Source organism: Neoarius graeffei, chromosome 13 (genome assembly GCF_027579695.1).
Source record: "Neoarius graeffei isolate fNeoGra1 chromosome 13, fNeoGra1.pri, whole genome shotgun sequence".
Classification (NCBI taxonomy): domain Eukaryota; kingdom Metazoa; phylum Chordata; class Actinopteri; order Siluriformes; family Ariidae; genus Neoarius; species Neoarius graeffei.
This window is the reverse complement of record NC_083581.1, coordinates 39,244,980-39,266,649: the sequence shown is the minus strand read 5'-3', so window position 1 is coordinate 39,266,649 and position 21,670 is coordinate 39,244,980. Positions and strand designations below refer to the sequence as shown.

At 44.0% G+C, this 21,670-nt stretch overlaps 1 protein-coding gene across 1 annotated transcript; it reads left to right on the top strand.

Annotated features, from left to right (window-relative positions):
- The first annotated feature begins 7,451 nt into the window (after positions 1-7,451).
- On the top strand, positions 7,452-21,056 carry LOC132896099 (fibronectin type III domain-containing protein 7-like). The gene is made up of 10 exons (XM_060936816.1): positions 7,452-7,497; positions 7,721-7,978; positions 9,603-9,866; positions 10,246-10,506; positions 11,045-11,305; positions 11,581-11,841; positions 17,678-17,965; positions 19,093-19,125; positions 19,243-19,311; positions 20,536-21,056. Exons 2-10 carry the CDS (start codon positions 7,753-7,755, stop codon positions 20,814-20,816), a joined length of 1,944 nt encoding a protein of 647 aa, XP_060792799.1. The 5' UTR covers positions 7,452-7,497; positions 7,721-7,752; the 3' UTR covers positions 20,817-21,056.
- Positions 21,057-21,670: the final 614 nt, after the last annotated feature.

The window sequence follows — 21,670 nt, the reverse complement described above, 5'->3', positions numbered from 1 at the left end:
ACAGGCATTTAGCAGACACGCTTATCCAGAGTGATGTACAACAAGACCCTGACATACCCACAGCAGTGCGCAGCTCGGGGAGCAGTTGGGGGTTAGGCTTGCTCAAGGACACTTCAGCCATTCCGGCTGGTCCACGGAATCGAACCTGGTGCAACGCCCTCTGTTCATGATGCATCCATGATTACAATGGTTCTGCTCAAAACTGGTGAAAACATGGGTTAGTTCGCTTCCTGGCACCAAGGTTTAAAGAGGCATGGTACGCATTGGTGTGACCGCTAACCATGCTCAAGCACAGAACTTGAATTCTATGACATCCAACCGGGTCGTGAGCAAGCTGGAGCCTATCCCAGCTGACTATGGGTGAGAGGCAGGTACACCCTGGACAAGTCGTCAGATCATCTCAGGGCTGACACATAGAAACAAACAGCCATTCATACCTATGGCCAATTTAGAGCCACCAATTAGCCTAACCTGCATGTCTTTGGACTGTGGGGGAAACCAGAGCACCCAGAGGAAACCCACGCAGACACGAGAAGAACATGCAAACTCCACACAGAAAAGCCCCCATCAGCCACTGGGCTCGAACCCAGAACCTTCTTGCTGTGAGGCAACAGTGCTAACCACTACACCACCGTGCCGCTGAATTCTATGACATGCACAATTAAATTCATTTAAGAATATTTGGGTTAATAACGAGTCTGGTTCTCACCGTTTTGACGAACGCGAATTGTAGTCAGTGAATAAAGTTGCAAATTTCTCCTTCATCATCAGCCCAGCTGCCTGTGTAAAAATCTTCTTAGAGCAGATATATACTTGCTTTTAACTATGTACTCATCTGTGCATGATGCCTGCCTTGCATTTCCTGCATTTGTTTGGTGCATCGGTTGTGCACATCCTCAAAAATTAACGCTATGCGTCCACAAGTTGCAATACACACATGAACAGTAGGGGCAGTGTAGACACAGTATAACCAAATACTAACCTCTTCGACTGTCGCCATGTTTATTGTTTACTGTACACCATGCAAGTCCGGATGTTCTATACAGTCTGCGTTCTCTGGTGTGCCCTCTAGTGGAATCCGCCAGTAATACGTGTAGTACATAGACAAGTATGTGAACAATTACAATACATAATTGGGCTGTGTGTCACCATGCCCAAAACGACTTCCATTCCGCAACAATATAAAAACTGTCACCATCGTTCCATGTGCATGTGCGTTTCTTCAAAACAAATAGTTACATCATGATGATGTATGCATACTTGGGCCTGGAACAATGTGAGCGCAGGCCAGGGCGGGAGTGGGGAAGGGGGACAATTGTACTCATGCACGATACAAAGCAATCGTGTTTAGTGTGAGTATGCCCTAAGTCTACAGTCATTTTAAGGTGGTATTGTAAGCCGAGTAAGACGAGAGACATTTTAAGGTAGTATTGTCAGACATAGTTCATGGTCTCATCTCATTATCTCTGGCCGCTTTATCCTGTTCTACAGGGTCGCAGGCAAGCTGGAGCCTATCCCAGCTGACTACGGGCGAAAGGCGGGGTACACCCTGGACAAGTCGCCAGGTCATCACAGGGCTGACACATAGACACAGACAACCATTCACACTCACACCTACGGTCAATTTAGAGTCACCAGTTAACCTAACCTGCATGTCTTTGGACTGTGGGGGAAACCGGAGCACCCGGAGGAAACCCACACGGACACGGGGAGAACATGCAAACTCCGCACAGAAAGGCCCTCGTCGGCCACGGGGCTCGAACCCGGACCTTCTTGCTGTGAGGCGACAGCGCTAACCACTACACCACCGTGCTGCCTCCATAGTTCATGGTAGTAAATAAAATATATTTTAAGGTAAATAAATAAGACGACAGTTATTTTAAGGTGGTCTGTAATCATTCTAAGGAAGCATTATGAGACTGAGAGGACTATAACCATTAGTCTGCAGCTGTTTCAAGTGTTTCAACTTCCAACTATTACTTAAGTAAAAATAAATATTTTGAGATGCAGCATGAGAAAGCTTGATGTATCATATGATATTTCTGTTATACTGCTCTCACCTATACACCACTACATTTTCTTTCTATCATTTCATATATTGTTCAAAACCAAATCTTACTTGTGATTGGTCAGTTCCATGTCAGCCACAGAGATTCAGTGCAAACATGGACTGCTGGACCAGTACAGGACTCGTGTCATGGGAAGAGGGACAAGGCGCTTTGTCCTATCTGGTCCAAGCAGTGGGAGCTGATGGATACCAGACACAATGTCTCAGCACCAACACAAGTTGTTCGTTACCCAGCTTGCAGTGTGGTCAACTCTATAACCTCGCTTCTTTTGGCCAGGACGGCTACTGTAACAGCAGCGCTGCTCAAGCAAATCTGCAGTCAGGTACACAGCTACAGAACTTCTCCAAAAGTTTATAGTACAGTATTTGAAATTTAAAGTAATTGCAATTTCCGAAATCCCAATTTTGTGAATAGTGAATTGTTATTCAAATACTCGGTTTGTATTTTATGTTTCATTGAATAGGTACAATTTACAGTGATCCATGCAGAGTACTGACAGTTTGTTGCCATCACATTTTGTTTAAGCCATTCACCTGGCTCCACCCATGTTACCTTAGCTCCGCCTCTCAAAATGCTACATGTTTCAGTTATCATTTTGTGCTTTTGTTTTATAAAATTGGAAACTGTAATAGCATAAGTTGTCATTTTATTTGTCTCGTCTTCTTCCGCTTATCCAGGACCGGGTCGCGGAGGCAGCAGTCTAAGCATGGAAGCCCAAACTTCCCTTTCCCCAGACACCTCGGCCAGCTCCTCGGGAAGAACACCGAGGCGTTCCCAGGCCAGCCGAGAGACATAGTCCCTCCAGCGTGTCCTGGGTCTTCCCCGGGGCCTCCTCCCGGGGGGACATGCCTGGAACACCTCCCCAGGGAGGCGTCCAGGAGGCATCCGAAAAAGATGCCCGAGCCACCTCAGCTGGTTCCTCTCGATGTGGAGGAGCAGCGGCTCTACTCCGAGCTCCTCCCGAGTGACTGTGCTTCTCACCCTATCTCTAAGGGAGCGCCCAGCCACCCTGCGAAGGAAACTCATTTCAGCCGCTTGTATCCGCGATCTTGTTCTTTCTGTCATTACCCAAAGCTCATGACCATAGGTGAGAGTCGGAACGTAGATCGACCGGTAAATTGAGAGCTTCGCCTTTTGGCTCAGCTCCTTCACCACGACGGACCGGTAAAGCGACCGCATCACTGCGGAGGCTGCACCGATCCGCCTGTCGATCTCACGCTCCATCCTTCCCTCACTCGTGAACAAGATCCCGAGATACTTAAACTCCTCCACTTGAGGCAGGACTTCTCCACCAACCTGGAGAGGGCAAGCCACCCTTTTCCGGTCGAGAACCATGGCCTCGGACTTGGAGGTGCTGATTCTCATCCCAGCCGCTTCACACTCGACTGCAAACCGCCCCAGTGCATGCTGAAGGTCCTGGTTTGAAGAAGCCAACAGGACAACATCATCCGCAAAAAGCAGAGATGAAATCCTGTGGTTCCCAAACAGGATTCCTTCCGGCCCCTGGCTGCGCCTAGAAATTCTGTCCATAAAAATTATGAACAGAACCGGTGACAAAGGGCAGCCCTGACGGAGTCCAACATGCACTGGGAACAGGTCTGACTTACTGCCGGCAATGCGAACCAGACTCCTGCTCCGTTCGTACAGGGACCGGACAGCCCTTAGCAAAGAGCCCCGAACCCCATACTCCCGAAGCACCCCCCACAGAATACCACGGGGGACACGGTCGAATGCCTTCTCCAGATCCACAAAGCACATGTGGACTGGTTGGGCAAACTCCCATGAACCCTCGAGCACCCTATGAAGGGTATAGAGCTGGTCCAGTGTTCCGCGACCAGGACGAAAACCGCATTGTTCCTCCTGGATCCGAGGTTCGACTATCGGTCGAATTCTCCTCTCCAGTACCCTGGAGTAAACTTTCCCTGGGAGGCTGAGAAGTGTGATTCCCCTATAATTGGAGCACACTCTCCGGTCCCCTTTCTTAAAAAGAGGGACCACCACCCCAGTCTGCCACTCCAGAGGCACTGTCCCCGACCGCCACGCGATGTTGCAGAGGCGTGTCAACCAAGACAGCCCCACAACATCCAGAGACTTGAGATACTCAGGGCGGATCTCATCCACCCCCGGTGCCTTGCCACCGAGGAGCTTGCAAACCACCTCAGTGACTTCGGCTTGGGTAATGGACGAGTCCACCTCTGAGTCATCAGCCTCAGTCTCCTCAGTGGAAGACATGACGGTGGGATTGAGGAGATCCTCAAAGTATTCCTTCCACCGCCCGACAATGTCCCCAGTCGAGGTCAACAGCTCCCCACCCGCACTGTAAACAGTGTTGGCAGAGTACTGCTTCCCCCTCCTGAGGCGCCGGACGGTTTGCCAGAATTTCTTCGAGGCCGACCGACAGTCCTTCTCCATGGCCTCCCCGAACTCCTCCCAGTTCCGAGTTTTTGCCTCCGCAACTGCCCGAGCTGCAGCACGCCTGGCCTGCCGATACCCGTCGGCTGCCTCAGGAGTCCCGGAGGTCAACATGGCCCGATAGGACTCCTTCTTCAGCTTGACGGCATCCCTTACTTCCGGTGTCCACCACCGGGTTCGGGGATTGCCGCCACGACAGGCACCGGAGACCTTGCGGCCACAGCTCCGAACAGCTGCGTCCACAATGGAGGTAGAGAACATGGTCCACTCAGACTCAATGTCCCCCGCCTCCCTCGGAAGCTGGGAAAAGCTCTCCCGGAGGTGGGAGTTAAAGACCTCCCCAACAGAGTGCTCGGCCAGACGTTCCCAGCAGACCCTCACCATACGTTTGGGCCTGCCAGGTCTGTCCAGCTTCCTCCTCCGCCAGCGGATCCAACTCACCACCAGGTGGTGATCAGTTGACAACTCAGCCCCTCTCTTCACCCGAGTGTCCAAGACATAGGGTCGGAGATCAGATGACACGACTACAAAGTCGATCATCGACCTCCGACCTAAGGTGTCCTGGTGCCACGTGCACTTATGGACACCCCTATGCTCGAACATGGTGTTCGTTATGGACAAACTGTGACTAGCACAGAAGTCCAATAACAAAACACCACTCGGGTTCAGATCGGGGAGGCCGTTCCTCCCAACCACGCCCCTCCAGGTGTCACTGTCATCGCCCACGTGAGCATTGAAGTCCCCCAGTAGCACAATGGAGTCCCCAGTCTGAGCACCCCTCAGTACCTCTCCCAGGGACTCCAAGAAGGCCGGATACTCTATACTGCTATTTGGCCCGTAGGCACAAACAACAGCAAGAGCCCTCTCCCCAATCCGAAGGCGCAGAGAGGCGACCCTCTCGTTCACTGGGGTAAACTCCAACACATGGCGGCTGAGCTGGGGAGCTATAAGGAAGCCCACACCAGCCCGCCGCCGCTCACCATGGGCGACTCCAGAGAAGTGGAAAGTCCAGCCCCTCTCGAGGAGCTGGGTTCCAGAGCCCAAGCTGTGCGTGGAGGTGAGCCCGACTATCTCTAGCCGGTACCTCTCAACCTCCCGCACAAGCTCAGGCTCCTTCCCCCCCAGCGAAGTGACATTCCATGTCCCAACAGCCAGCCGCTGTGTCCGGGGGTCAGGTCGTCGAGGCCCCTGCCTTCGACTGCCACCCAATCCACACTGCACCAAACCCCTACTGCTACCTCTGTGGGTGGTGAACCCACAGGAGGTCGGGCCCACGTCGCCTCTTCGGGCTGAGCCCGGCCGGGCCCCATGGGCAAAGGCCCGACCACCAAGCGCTCGCATACGAGCCCCAACCCCGGGCCTGGCTCCAGGGTGGGGCCCCGGCTGCGTCCTACCGGGCGACGTCACGGTCCTGGATTTTTTCTCCATAGGGGTTTTTTGGGGAACTGCTCTTGGTCTGGCCTGTCACCTAGGACCTGTCTGCCTTGGGAAACCCTAACAGGGGCATAATGCCCCCGACAACATAGCTCCTAGGATCATTCAAGCACACAAACCCCTCCACCACAATAAGGTGGCAGTTCTAGGAGGGGTCATTTTATTTGCACCATGCATATTTTAACGATGTGAAGTACTATTTGAAAAAAAAATCAGGATTGTACTTGCATTTATAAAAAAGTTTTAAAAAAATTATATGCACATGCTTTGATGCATATATTGAGATTTACCATTAAATTAGTGATTATGCATTATTTGAGTAGCAGCCATTTGCTAAGGAATGCAAAAACTGGATGAAAATTTATACAAATAATCTTCCTGGCCAAGGTTGGAATCAGCTCATTTCCAAACAAGTGTTGCCAGGCAAAACAAACCTCACCCAGCAGCACTTATTTTATACCTATATGTTGATAATGGTAATATTTCTCAATCATCAGCTGTCAGGTTATAGTCCTATGAAAATCCATGACCTTGAGTTTGACATTTCAAAGTCATTTGAGGTCAAAGGTCATGGCAGCAACTGAAAGCCCGTATGGGACTTCTTATATGTTGATAATGGCAAGCATCTGGCTATCATGAACCATTTTAAAGTTATAGCCCTTTGAAAACCCATGACCTTCAGTTTGACCTTTCAAGGTCACTCAAGGTCAAAGATCATGGTGCCAAATGAAATCCCATATGGCATGTCCTATAAGTTGATAATGGTAAATACCTGTCTACCATCGACCGTTTTCAAGTTACAGCCCTCTGAAAATCTGTGACCTTGAGGTTGACCTTTCAAGGTCAATCAAGGTCAAAGATCATGGTGCCAAATGAAAGGCCATATTGGAGTTCCTATATGCTCATAATAGTAAACATATGTCTATCAGCAACCATTTTTAAGTTATAATGGAAAATGTTATTTTGACCGAAAGGTTGAGCTTTCCGGTGACCTTGACCTTCACCTTGACCCGATTACCTCCACAATTTAATCAGATAATCTACAGACCATTGCCCACCTACCCTGAAAATTTGAAGTCAATCGGTGCAACCCCCTAGACGCTAAATTGTTAACAGACAGACAGACACACAAACAAACAAGACACACTGATTACAATACCTCGCCCCACTTATTCTGTTGTGGGTGAGGTAATGAATGAAAAAAGATTTTGCTCACTCTCGGCAAATGTCAGAATTTTCTCAAATGGATGCATGACTCCAAAAGTCAACCCACTAATAGGTTTCCTATTTTACTAATATTCCCCATCCTCTTCCTCAGTCCCTTGTGTGCCCACCGGGGTCCAGGCCTCTCTGCTCTGCAGCTCGAACTCAGCAACCGTGACCTGGCTGCCATCCAGTGGAGCACTGGGATATCGGGCTGATGCTGTGAACATCAATGGGTCTCACAATGTCTCCTGTAACTCCAGCTTGCCTTCCTGCACTGTTGGACAGCTGCTCTGTGGAACATCCTACAACGTAACCGTGGTAGCTCTGGATGGCACGTGCAGTAGTGTCAGGAGTGTCGCCACACAAGTGCACTCGGGTGAGGGATCCGTTCTGGTCTAGTGACCTGTTCTATGTGAGCAGAAAACTTTTCAGAATGTGACCATCACACATATACACATACAGTGGTATAATACAGAATGGCCTTAGGATTATAAAGGATGGAGAGTGTGGCTGACATGATGATGCATTAGTTACACCATGATGCCAATTTACTGATGCCACTGGGCTAATTTGACATGCCTGATTTCCCCTGTCTCCAGTTCCCTGTGCTCCCCAGAATGTGCAAGTCCAGATGAATTGTACAGCCGGTGCCATGACCGTAACCTGGGCAACCAATCCAGATGCAGAATCCTTCTATGTGGATGCAGTGAGCAGCAACATCAGCCTGTCTTGTAACACATCTGGCACAAGCTGCTCAATCAGAAGCCTGGTCTGTGGTTTGTCCTTGTCCATAACAGTGAGGGCGGTTCGGGGCAAGTGTCAGAGTGAACCCAGTGCAGCTGTACAAGCTTTATCGGGTAACTGTGCTAAAGCAGCTGCACCACATCAAATCCCACAATCAGCAGTTTAGCATTGTGTAGTCTTCATGTCTTTTTAGTCATTTTAGCAAAGGTACAATATGACATGACAGGATATAAAGGAACAACTAAGTAAAGTTAGTTAAACAACTAGATTGAAGTCATCAAGGGCAAGACATAGAACAGGTGAACACAGCTGGGTAACACAGAGTAGGACAGGACTGGAATAGAAACAAAAGTACATGACAATGTATTTAAAAACAAGAGTGCTCTGAGAGCACAATATCCCCCGCTGGCAACTCTGCCATAACTCTGGTAAAATGAAACTGAATTGAATGAAATTGCAATATGCATATTACCGACATATAACAAAGAATCCTGTCAAGTTTTGTGAAATTCCTCCAAAAATTGTGAGAGGAGTTGATTTCAGAAGGTGAGTACCCTTCCTGGGACGGACATCGCCACGGCATAATCCCCCTTCGGGCCTTTCGGCCAGCAGGGGATAAAATTTGTTAGGGAAGTTGATTTCAGAAAGCAAGCACACCTTGATGAAATTGCCAAAGTACAAGTTTGTTAATAATCAAGGGCATAACTTTGGTAAAATTTGCCCAAATTAAATGAAATTTCAATATGTGTATAACTGTGATATAACAAAGCCTTTTACCAAGTTTGGTGAAATTCCTCCACAAATTGTGAGACGAGTTGATTTCAGAAGAACATACACCCTCATGAAATTGTCAAAGTACAAGTTATTTAATCAAGGATCAAAACATAAAATTTTCACAAACGAAATGAAATTGCAATCTGCGTATTACCGTCATATAACATGGTCTTTTGCCAAGCTTCAAGAAATTCGTTCAAAAATTGTGAGAGGAGTTGATGTCAGAAGGCAAGCACACCTTCATGAAATTGTGAAAGTACAAGGTTGTTAATCAAGTGCTGTAACTCTGGTAAAATGTGACCGAGTTGAACAAAATAACAATATGCATATTACCGATATATAACAAAGCCTTTTACCAAGTTTGGTGAAATTCCTCCACAAATTGTGAGAGGAGTTGATTTCAGAAGGAAAACACACTCTCATGAAACTGTCAAATTATAATTTTGTTAATCAAGCGCTGTAACTCTGGTAAAATGTGACCCAATTTAATGAAATTACAATATGCGTATTACTGATATAACAAAGAATCCTGCCAAGTTTCGTGAAAATTCCTCCAAAAATTGTGAGAGGAGTTGATTTCAGAAGGTGAGCACCCTTCCCGGGACAGACAGATGGATGGAAATCGCCATGACATCATCCCCCTTCGGGCCTTTCGGCCAGCAGTGGATAAAAAGTACTGTAAATGATGTGAACCCAAAACAAAATCATATGAAAGCAATGTTTAGAGCTGTGCCACATGCTTTAGATGGCTGTGTACAATTCTTATTTATATTCAGGAAAGTGAAATCAGTCAAAAAAGAAAGTTACACACAATCTACAACATTCCTGGTTTATCTTGTAATCAAATGTTCAAACCTGCATATAGCCAGGAATAACTTAGAAAAATCTCAGTAATTTATTAAGCAAAACGGCATTGGTTTGTGTGTTTTTTATAACTGTGTGTGTGTGTGTGTGTGTGTGTAGCTCCATGCATACCTCAGGATCAGAGTGGCAGCCTTGACTGTGTGACCAACTCTGTCTGGGTGTCATGGCAACAAACAGCTGGTGCGGAGTCTTACCAGGCGTTTGCAATGTCGGGAGATGGGCATAATTCCACCTGCAGCACCTCTGATCTTTTCTGTAACGTTCCCAACCTTCAGTGTGGCATGCAGTACGCCATCCAGGTTACCACCATGAACTCCTGGTGTGCCAGTGAACAGTACAACAACTCCTTCTATATCGAGACAGGTAAACACGCAGACACACACACACACTTAGTGGTAGCAACTCATTCTGTAAAATGCGGAATTAAATAATTTAATGTAGCCTAGATAGGTAGCAAGATTATCTTTATGGCTTTACATCATAACTTTAATTCTGTGTTGTGTCAATGTGTGATCATTACTATCACAAAACTAGCATAGTTCTTGTTTTGTGGGGAAAAAAAACACTTCATTTCTCTGTAACAAACAGATATACCAGGCAAAAACCTGATTTTTATGTTTTAGTAGACGAAGATTTTTGACTTTTCTATAGCATTTCATTGATGCAGTGCACAGGAATCCGTGGCATATCCAGGTTACAGTTGAGTTATTCCATCTGTTACCCCTCTGCCATCTGCCCTCAGGGCCCTGCTCTCTGAACGACATCAGCGTGGTGACAGAGTGCCGCAGCAGCTCCATAAGAGTCAGCTGGCTCATGCAGTCCAGCGCATCCATCTTCATTGTCACAGCAGAAGGGCAGGACCTCAGCTTCCTGGGGTGTAATAGCACCGGTAATTCCTGTGTGCTTCATGGCGCTCGCTGTGGCATGCAGTATGCCATCATAGTCTCTACCAGCTCAAATAAGTGCAGCAGTCTCCGCAGTCGTCCATACTACATCAGCACAGGTACTGTACACACACACACACACACACACACACACACACACACACACACACACACGTACATACAACAAGAAAAAGAATGATAAACACATCACAGAATGAGAAAGATGTTAATCTCGATGATTCATGAACAAAAGATTCACTGAGTCAAACACTGATCCAATGAATGAGAAAGGTGCAAATCTTTGTAATGACTGAAATGATTCACTGACTCAAGTCGCACCGATCAGATTTGGCACACATGCAGTTGCAAACACAACTTACACTTTTTTTTATTTTCTGGTATGCAATTACAAAGGCTGTACTGAACAAAAGGAACGAGTCAGTGTTGAACGATTTGTTCATCTTAACAACTCATTCAAAAAGAGAGAATCGTTCATAAATGAAATGTGTCAAAGAAAGTTTACAAAATGAAGGAAATACAGTAGTGTATGAATATTGCACATAAACACAGGGACACAGACACTAGATATTTAATTCATTCAGAAAATTAATTAAATATAATTTACACATTGTATCTTCGTGCTCTTTTTGTCCGCAGCCCCATGCGCTCCTCAGGCACTGAGCATAAACCCACTGTGTGATACAGAGAGCGTGTTGGTGTCCTGGTCACCCTCTAACCTTGCTCAGTCCTACTATCTAACAGCCACTAGTTTGGACGGCGACATCCAAAACTGCAGCAGCACTACAGAGAACTGTACCCTGAGCCGCCTGTACTGCAGCCGGCCATACACACTCAGCGTGATTGCTTCAGACGGGAACTGCACCAGCCCTGCCAGCCAGGTCCTCACCTTCGTCACAAGTGAGACACACATAATCATATACTCAATACAAATTACAGTGTTCACAATGTCCTCTCAAAGTACAGACGATGCAAAAAGACAGATGACAGAAGTGAAAGGGTTACAGTTTTTCTGTGTACTGTATTTGATACTGTATTCAGAGGAAACACAGCATGAACCTAGACATTTTTAGACTTTAACCTATGGTCTAATATCATGACCATCCGTCACTCCTGTAATCTGTTACCTGTCTAATTTTTCTCTAACCCCAGTGTGTGTGCTGCTCTGTCCCCAGCTCCATGTGTACCTCTGAGCCTGAATGTGTCTGTGCCATGTGGAAACAGCTCGGCCACACTCTCCTGGTCCTCCAGCAGGGGCACGGTGCGGTACTACGCCTCGGCCATCAACGCACAAGGGGACAAACTTCAATGCAACACCTCAAGCACTTCCTGTACCATAGCAGGCCTTCAGTGTGGAATGTTGTATAACTTCAGTGTGCAAGCCTCAGATGCAGTATGCAACAGCTCCTGCAGTTCACTAGTAGAGAAAGGAACAGGTATATAACCTCCACAGGAACACACCATAGGGACACTTTCACATACGCAGCATTTAGCCCGTTAGAATCAAACCCTGAGTCAAAGGACAGAGCTGGAACATTCCAGAAGAACACAAAAGAAAATAATGAAAGCACACAAAATTACTGATGTGTTAAAGTCGACATTTATATAATTATTGAATCATGTATTTAGTGCTGACTCTGTGTTCTCCATACTTGGCTCATTTATATGATTTCTACATGATTCTATCTATCTATCTATCTATCTATCTATCTATCTATCTATCTATCTATCTATCTATCTATCTATCTATCTATCTATGCTTTTGTATTTCAGACCAATGAATGAAAGACGGTTATGAGTATGCTTTCAGTACTGCTTCCTTTCCACATACCCCTCAACAGATCTTTTAAAAGAGTTGAATCAAATCAAAAAGGAATACCCATCAAACGTCTCAATTTCACAATACGAGTGTTCACAAAACAAGTTCCTGTTATCACTTCAAATGTAGCAGCTATAAACAGTTCTCTCACCAGCCTCTATTTTTTGCTCTCTGTTGTAGTTATTGAGACAAAGAAAACATGTAGAGGATATTACACGGTTGCATGAAGATATAAAGTTTATCTTTAAGTGGTGAATATATTCCCAGATAGCACATATCCAGCGGCCCGCTAGTGACATTGAGCGGGAAACACATCTGGTGGTCCATTATCAGACCACCAGCGGCTTGCGACACGCGAGAGTAACAAGCTCTCATAATTACAATAGCCATAGTCATTTCCGGCCATTTGGCGCCGCGTGGTTTACCGTTACACACAGCAGGGTTCTAGGCACCGATTTCTTTACAAAATTTCAGTACAGGTAGGTTAAAACTATTTTCTTCTTGTGTAATAAATAAATACATAAATGTCTGCATCCTTTTTTCCCCCTTTATCGGTTTGCTGATGTCAGCCAGACGAAGGCCCGCTGGTCATACCTCTGATGGGCCACCGTCATAGCCGACGGTGGGCCACTGTTGGGCCGATGTAGGTGTGCTATCTGGGTTCATGAGTGAGTGAAGCGAATGAGTGAAAATATTTTCAACATGAGAAGATAAATGTCATATCTTTGCACCACCATGTAATGTTCTTTATATTACAGTGGGGCAAAAAAGTATTTAGTCAGTCACCAATTGTGCAAGTTCTCCCACTTAAAAAGATGAGAGGCCTGTAATTTTCATCATAGGTACACTTCAACTATGAGAGACAAAATGAGGAAAAAAATCCAGAAAATCATGTTGTCTGATTTTTAAAGAATTTATTTGCAAATTATGGTGGAAAATAAGTATTTGGTCAATAACAAAAGTTAATCTCAATACTTTGTTATATACCCTTTGTTGGCAATGACAGAGGTCAAACGTTTTCTGTAAGTCTTCACAAGGTTTTCACACACTGTTGCTGGTATTTTGGCCCATTCCTCCATGCAGATCTCCTCTAGAGCAGTGATGTTTTGGGGCTGTCACTGGGCAACACCGACTTTCAACTCCCTCCAAAGATTTTCTATGGGGTTGAGATCTGGAGACTGGCTAGGCCACTCCAGGACCTTGAAATGCTTCTTACAAAGCCACTCCTTCGTTGCCCGGGCGGTGTGTTTGGGATCATTGTCATGCTGAAAGACCCAGCCACGTTTCATCTTCAATGCCCTTGCTGATGGAAGGAGGTTTTCACTCAAAATCTCACGATACATGGCCCCATTCATTCTTTCCTTTATACGGATCAGTCGTCCTGGTCCCTTTGCAGAAAAACAGCCCCAAAGCATGATGTTTCCACCCCCATGCTTCACAGTAGGTATGGTGTTCTTTGGATGCAACTCAGCATTCTTTCTCCTCCAAACACGACAAGTTGAGTTTTTACCAAAAAGTCTATTTTGGTTTCATCTGACCATATGACATTCTCCCAGTCCTCTTCTGGATCATCCAAATGCTCTCTAGCAAACTTCGGACGGGCCTGGACATGTACTGGCTTAAGCAGGGGGACACGTCTGGCACTGCAGGATTTGAGTCCCTGGTGGCGTAGTGTGTTACTGATGGTAGCCTTTGTTACTTTGGTCCCAGCTCTCTGCAGGTCATTCACTAGGTCCCCCCATGTGGTTCTGGGATTTTTGCTCACCGTTCTTGTGATCATTTTGACCCCACAGGGTGAGATCTTGCGTGGAGCCCCAGATCGAGGGAGATTATCAGTGGTCTTGTATATCTTCCATTTTCAAATAATTGCTCCCACAGTTAATTTCTTCACACCAAGCTGCTTACCTATTGCAGATTCAGTCTTCCCAGCCTGGTGCAGGTCTACAATTTTGTTTCTGGTGTCCTTTGACAGCTCTTTGGTCTTGGACATAGTGGAGTTAGGAGTGTGACTGAGGTTGTGGACAGGTGTCTTTTATACTGATAACGAGTTCAAACAGGTGCCATTAATACAGGTAACGAGTGGAGGACAGAGGAGCCTCTTAAAGAAGTTGTTACAGGTCTGTGAGAGCCAGAAATCTTGCTTGTTTGTAGGTGGCCAAATACTTATTTTACCGAGGAATTTACCAATTAATTCATTAAAAATCCTACAATGTGATTTCCTGGATTCTTTCCCCCCAATCTGTCTCTCATAGTTGAAGTGTACCTATGATGAAAATTACAGGCCTCTCTCATCTTTTTAAGTGGGAGAACTTGCACAATTGGTGGCTGACTAAATACTTTTTTTGCCCCACTGTATATGGACACATCCACAAAAAAAATTAATCAAAATAATTTTAATTTTAAACCGGTTCGCTATTTTGACAATGTGCGTCTAGTGGGATAACACTGGGAGTAATGTCACAAGAGTGAAATATCAGAAATTATGATACATACAGGACACTTTTTTGATGGAATAAAAGCATGTCTTCCATTCCCTTCTAGCAGGTTTCATTCATTTGGTTTGATAGCATGCAATATTGTTAGCATATCACTTATCCTACATGTATTACATCACTCTACCCAGTGGAAAATGAGCGTTGAATATGGTTTATGATATTGCACTGTTGTCAAGACAACATGACATCACACATCTTCCATTAAAAATGGAAGATTTTGAGAGAATTTTGAAAGAGAAAGATGTGGTGAACACCCGAAAGGAATGTGTATGTATTATAATAATAATAATAATAATAATAATAATAATGGCTTTTTTCATGGTATATCAGATATATTCCATTCAGCTACCCGTCTTCAGCTCGTTGAGTATCATGCTAGCTCAGCGCCAGCCGATATTATTTAAATATGTCACTCAGATCCACGATGTATTCCATCTGAAAAATGTGAGTTTTTCAACACAAGAAGATAAACTTCATATCTTCTAGCTAATGTGTGATGTTCTTTTTATTATACAGACACATTCACGAACAAAAAGTACCCAAATTTATCAAAACAATTCATCAGTTTCCTCACAAGTTACATATAGAGATTTATGTCACAGTTTTGGTTCTCCATGTCCCGGCTGTAGCTCGTATGAAAATTACAAGTGAGGTATTTCCCAGTAAAATACTCGTTTCCATATAATATAACTTCATATGTTACTGAGAAACAGGAATGCCCCACCACCACCAAGTACCCATCAATCCCACCCCCCAAAACAGCATGCACCATTCTGCACCCACTGTAATTTTGATTCAGCGATTTTGAGATTTGGAGCAACCCCATCCATCCGTCTTCTACCTCTTATCCAGCTCCGGGTCACGGGGGTAGCAGCCTAAGCAGAGCAGCCCAGACTTCCCTTTCCCCAGCCACCTCCACCAGCTCTTCTGGGGGAATACTGAGGCGTTCCCAGGCCAGCCGAGAGATGTAATCTCTCCAGTGTGTCCTGGGTCTGCCCCGGGGTCTCCTCCCAGTGGGGCATGCCCAGAAAACCTCCCTTGGGAGGCGTCCAGGGGGCATCCTAATAAGGTGCCCGATCCACCTCAGCTGACTCCTTTCGATGTGGAGGAGCAGCGGTTCTACTCTCAGTCTCTCCCGAATGACCAAGTTTCTCACCCTGTCTCTAAGGGAGAGCCCAGCCACCCTGCGGAAAAAACTCACTTCTACTGCTTGTATCCGCAATCTCATTCTTTCAGTCACTACCCATAGCTCGTGACCGTAGGTAAGAGTGGGAACGTAGACGGACCAGTAAATTGAGAGCTTTGCCTTTTGGCTCAGCTCTCTCTTTACCACAACAGACCAGTTTAGCGTCCACATCACTGCTGACGCTGCCCCGATCCGTCTGTCCAACTCCTGCTCCCCCTTACCCTCACTCGTGAACAAAACCCTGAGATACTTAAACTCCTCCACTTTAGGTAGCAACTCCCCCCAACCTGGAGTAGGCACTCCACCCATTTCTGGCTGAGTGCCATGGCCATGGACTTGGAGGTGCTGATCGTCATCCCAGCCGCTTCGCACTCGGCTGCAAACCGTCCCAGCACATGCTGTAAGTCACAGATTGATGAAGCCAACAGGACCTCATCATCCGCAAAAAAACAGAGACGTGATCCTGCTGCCACCAAACCGGACACCCTCCGCCTCTTGGCTGCGCATAGAAATTCTATCCATAAATGTTATGAACAGAACCAGTTCTGTTCATTTGGACCAACATGAATTCCAAATAAATGCACAATTTAAATACACTATTTAAATGCAATATTCATCAAACATTTAGAACAGGAAGCAAATTAACAATCCAACCTCCTTGGCTAATTCTAGGCAAAACAGTCAGCATACCACAAAAAAATAGAAAATATCAACATAATATAGATGTCTTTTAAGTTTGAGTACAGCATTGTAAATTCTCCTTACTGAGCTCAAGACCTGGACAATACATCTCATCTCATCTCATTATCTCTAGCTGCTTTATCCTGTTCTACAGGGTCGCAGGCAAGCTGGAGGCTATCCCAGCTGACTACGGGCGAAAGGCAGGGTACACCCTGGACAAGTCGCCAGGTCATCACAGGGCTGACACATAGACACAGACAACCATTCACACTCACATTCACACCTACGGTCAATTTAGAGTCACCAGTTAACCTAACCTGCATGTCTTTGGACTGTGGGGGAAACCGGAGCACCCGGGGGAAACCCACGCGGACACGGGGAGAACATGCAAACTCCGCACAGAAAGGCCCTCGCCGGCCATGGAGCTCGAACCCGGACCTTCTTGCTGTGAGGCGACAGCGTTAACCACTACACCACCGTGCCGCCCTGGACAATACAATCCTAGAAAACCTTTTTAACGTCCCTCAATGAAATTAATCATGAATAATATGCTAGTTATGTTGTAATTTTTTTTCTGTAGGCTACACACATTATCATAATGAAACTGTGTGTGTTGGGGGGGAATTATATCCAATGTTATGTAAGCTAGTAGGACAGAAAACAAAAATATTGTTGCCCATTGTGTAATAGCATAGCAATCAACATAGCAACATAGGCTAACAAACGCAAGTGTTAAACTAGCCTGTATCATTACATGCATAATACTGTACTCATAAAGCGATGACATAGCCGAATACCTTTTATCTTTTATGTGTTTCTCCTCTGAATGTACTTATTGCATTAGTCCTGTACAAAGTTAAAGGTAATCGATTCCCCCACTCCCCCTACCCCTCAATTTATTGATGTCAGAGCCTTAATACAGTATTACAGAGTTTTAGATACACAGATCAAGGTATTAATCACAGAGGGGAATTCACAAAGTTTTATATACAAATACCGTTTTATCTCTTTCATTTTAACGAAAGAATGCTTAGTTTCTAACTCTCTCTCTCTCTCTTTCTCTGATGTTCTCTCCATCCTGTCCCACACAGTGCCGTGTCCTCCAACTTCAGTAAGCATAGTCACTCATAATATGGATAATGCCTCTCTGGTAAGAGTGAGCTGGAGCGCCGTGGCTTGCTCGGCTGTCCAGTATTTGGCGCAGCTCCATGGCCAGTTCCTCTACAAGCCCCTCGCTCTCGTGGAGGTGGCATCATACTGGACAGAGCAGACATATTTTGAGTTCCTGATGCCCTGTGACATCCTCTACTCAGTGGTGGTCATCGCTGGAAGTGGAGCAGGAAATGGAGTGCCGTCCTTTGCTGTCAATGGATCTACAGGTACCATTTTATACAGCACATCTAAGCACATGAGCAGAACCAAAAAAATAAATAGAAAAGTGAATGAAGTGTACTATTATACATCATATAAGGTAGAAAAATATACCTTCAAATTGGTTTTAACAGTATGCTACATTCAGTTTATCAGGGAAGAGGTATACATTAAAAATATAAATGATATATCAAGCATAGGTACTGCTTAGTACCTTTTTTCCTGAAAGGATATGATTTTGAAAATAGGACTGTCCATTTTCCAAAGAACAAAAATGATTTGAAATTTAGCTCAAAACCATTTTAACTGCATGAACAATATACAATCAGGAATGTAACGTGATGCAAACACATGCAAATATATGCAAATTGTGACTCGTGGCAAAAGTTTGTTATAGCAGTATCTAGATTTTCTGAAACGACATCTTTCATAACTGACAGTTAGCCAGATGTACAATGACTCACTGTACATAGTATCTGTGTACTGTAGGTATTTGTAACTTCAAGTTTTTCCTTGACCTAATACAGTTAACTTTCAATTCCTACGTTTCAATAAAATAAAATTAAATTTAAAAAAACCTTTATACTCACTACATGAAGTTATGGATGTTTATCATACGATGAATTGAACATGCACTTCCTAATTGTTGTTCAGAGGTGGAGAATTAATTGCTTTTTAATTTAGATTTTCATTTAATATGAGAAAGAATAGGGGCGGCATGGTGGTGTAGAGGTTAGCGCTGTCGCCTCACAGCAAGAAGGTCCAGGTTCGAGCCCCGTGGCCGGCGAGGGCCTTTCTGTGTGGAGTTTGCATGTTCTCCCCGTGTCCGCGTGGGTTTCCTCCGGGTGCTCCGGTTTCCCCCACAGTCCAAAGACATGCAGGTTAGGTTAACTGGTGACTCTAAATTGACCGTAGGTGTGAATGTGAGTGTGAATGGTTGTGTGTCTATGTGTCAGCCCTGTGATGACCTGGCGACTTGTCCAGGGTGTACCCCGCCTTTCGCCCATAGTCAGCTGGGATAGGCTCCAGCTTGCCTGCGACCCTGTAGAACAGGATAAAGCGGCTAGAGATAATGAGATGAGAATAACATTTCCCTGAATCTATTCCTCTCTCTCTCTCTCTCTCTGATCCTCAGGTTTCTGCTCAGTGTACAGTACTAGCACCACAGGTCCTTCATTCACTCACACACTGACATGATCAGTTTAATCTTTTATTTAATCCATGAAATATTCTGTCTTTACTGTGATTTTGTTTCTTTCTTGTATACTTGCCTGGTGTTTTGCAGGCTCAACACCAAGTCGTCATAGGAGAGACTTGCGAGAGGCAGAGATTCTGGTGGAACTAGAAGACGAAGGTGAGAACATATTTCATAAATTATGTCTATGTGAAAACTCGATTCCGATTGGTCAAAAAGCATTTATTGAATTTCTGTAACAGCAGCTTTGACAATCGTGCCAGTTGCAAGTTTATATTCATGTCCTTGCTGTACAGCAAACTATGTTACTTGTTCTTTAATAATGCATAACACAAGCACTTGCATTGTTTAACAAAGACTTCTAAATATTGATACAGTGAAGTTTTCTGTAAGGAGATGTTTAATAATTTGTAAATTACTTTGGTTATTGTTTTTGGTACAGGGAATAATCATTAGTTTAGTGATCAGATTATTTGTAATGATGAGTAGTTACTACTGTCAGTTTATAATATTTGAAAATATCACAAGTGAAATTAAATCAGTAAAATTGTATATGATATTCCTGCAAGTTATTATGCGGGTTCCAAGCACCCTTTGCAAATAGAACACAAAAGAGACCATGGATGACTGTACAGTTCAGGGTTTTTTTTTTGTACAATAGCTCAATTCTAACCATACCAAAAGCCTTCTGAAAGCTGACTGGTTGATCGTAGTAATGTTTTTCAGTAATCAATTCATCATTAAATAATCACCTTTATTCTATCCACATTCACTGGATATGAGCAATCGTGTGTTCTTATTGGTTACTCTACTACTAGGATATCAGCTCATATACCGTGAGTAGAGAAAAACAAAATGGCGGAGCGTACTGCTGAGCCAACTGAGGACGAAATAAAAACTCTACTCGAAAACAAAACCCCAAAAAATAAAAAAGCAACAAAATATGGAATAAAAGTATTTGATAGTAAGAATGTATCATTTTTTATTTTTCAAGAATTATTATTATAGCATTTTTCACAAATTGCTACTGTCATTTTGCCGGTTTGTTTACATTCTAAGCGGAAATTATTTTGTCAGATGTTCTGTATAAAGTTTTTATTTATCAAATTTGCTGTTTCTCAAAATCCAGTGAATGTGCATAGAATAAAACATTTATTCCACTCAACCTCGTCGTACATGGCTTATAGTGCCTCATTGACTATCAGCTCAGGTACGACTTGATTTCATGGAATAACTGTTAAATATATCAGGAAATTATCATTACATTAGATTTGGCTTCAACAAACAATTATAAAAATGTAGCTAATGTCTGCAGCCAAAAAAAAAAAGTGTCTCAGAGAGCAAAATTATTTCAAAACAACTGAAAAATAATCGCTGTTTCAGGCCTGCTGCTGGTGCCTGAAGTCAACGTTGTGTTTGTGGAGGGCGTGACCCTGCATGTGGAGTGGGCTCCAGTCATTGGTGCAAGTCATTACACCCTAATTGTGAAGGAAGACACTAAATCTCCTCCCTCCAAAATAGTCCTGACAGTTGAAGGCGAGGTCTCGGATGTCCCCAACCTTAAACCTGCAACACGCTACTGTGTCACTCTGTCTGCCAAGAGCTCCACTACACAGAGCGCCTACTCCACCCCAGTGTGTATCACAAGTGGGATTCCTATCTGAATCACAACGACCTTCATGTCTGGGAGAGAAAAACAATATGGGCACCAGCTCATCCCTGCTATTAGAACATTTGCTGTAGTGAACTACTTTTGAGTCATATAATTACACCCAAGATTGGCCTTGAAAATATTAAAAACAAATTTGATAGCACTACCACAGTTTGTCAAGATCCAATATTGTATTTCACATTCCAGTACTGTGATTGTCATTATGGAACCGAGAAATAAACACCAAAATATACCAAGGAAAAGGCTGATTAGATATTTTGATTTTAATTATTTTAGTCATCAAGAGAAAATATTATCTTGAGTCTCTGTTTAAAAAAAAATCAGAGGTTTTACTCAATTTACAATAAACTATTATATTATTAATATCAGGATAGTTACTTTCTGTAATAAGAACATTTCAATTAATAAATGTACAAGTACTGCATATAGAGAGCAAACAAAATATTGTTTTTCAAGCAATATTGTTAAACTACATATTGTATTGTTTTGAAGATGCATTTGTTTTGTGACTTTTCATTAGTCTTTTTAATTAAGTCAGAAGTGAATGAATAAAGGAATGTTAATATATACTTTGAAATAAAATAGTCATTTCTTTATATTGAACCAGACTGTGTTGTTTGTACAAAGTTTCTTCATTTATAACAGAATTCCACAAGGAGATATTAACTTATACTGCCAGTTTTTTAACACCCTGTACTAAAATAATAGTATTATTAAAGGTCTAGAACTACTTGTAAATGTCTATTATACTGGAACATTTCCCAATATGTCCAATTTAGGTAAACCTCAGCAATGAAACATGCTAAGAATATTGTAGACAGCACTTGACTTGCTCTAACTTCGCCA

Excerpts from the sequence above, each read along its gene's own strand:
- LOC132896099 (XM_060936816.1), top strand. The coding sequence starts at position 7,753 with ATGAATTGTACAGCCGGTGCCATGACCGTAACCTGGGCAACCAATCCA. Across the intron at positions 17,966-19,092 it reads TGCTGTCAATGGATCTACAG|GTTTCTGCTCAGTGTACAGT; the intron begins GTACCATTTTAT and ends TCTGATCCTCAG. Across the intron at positions 19,312-20,535 it reads GGTGGAACTAGAAGACGAAG|GCCTGCTGCTGGTGCCTGAA; the intron begins GTGAGAACATAT and ends TCGCTGTTTCAG.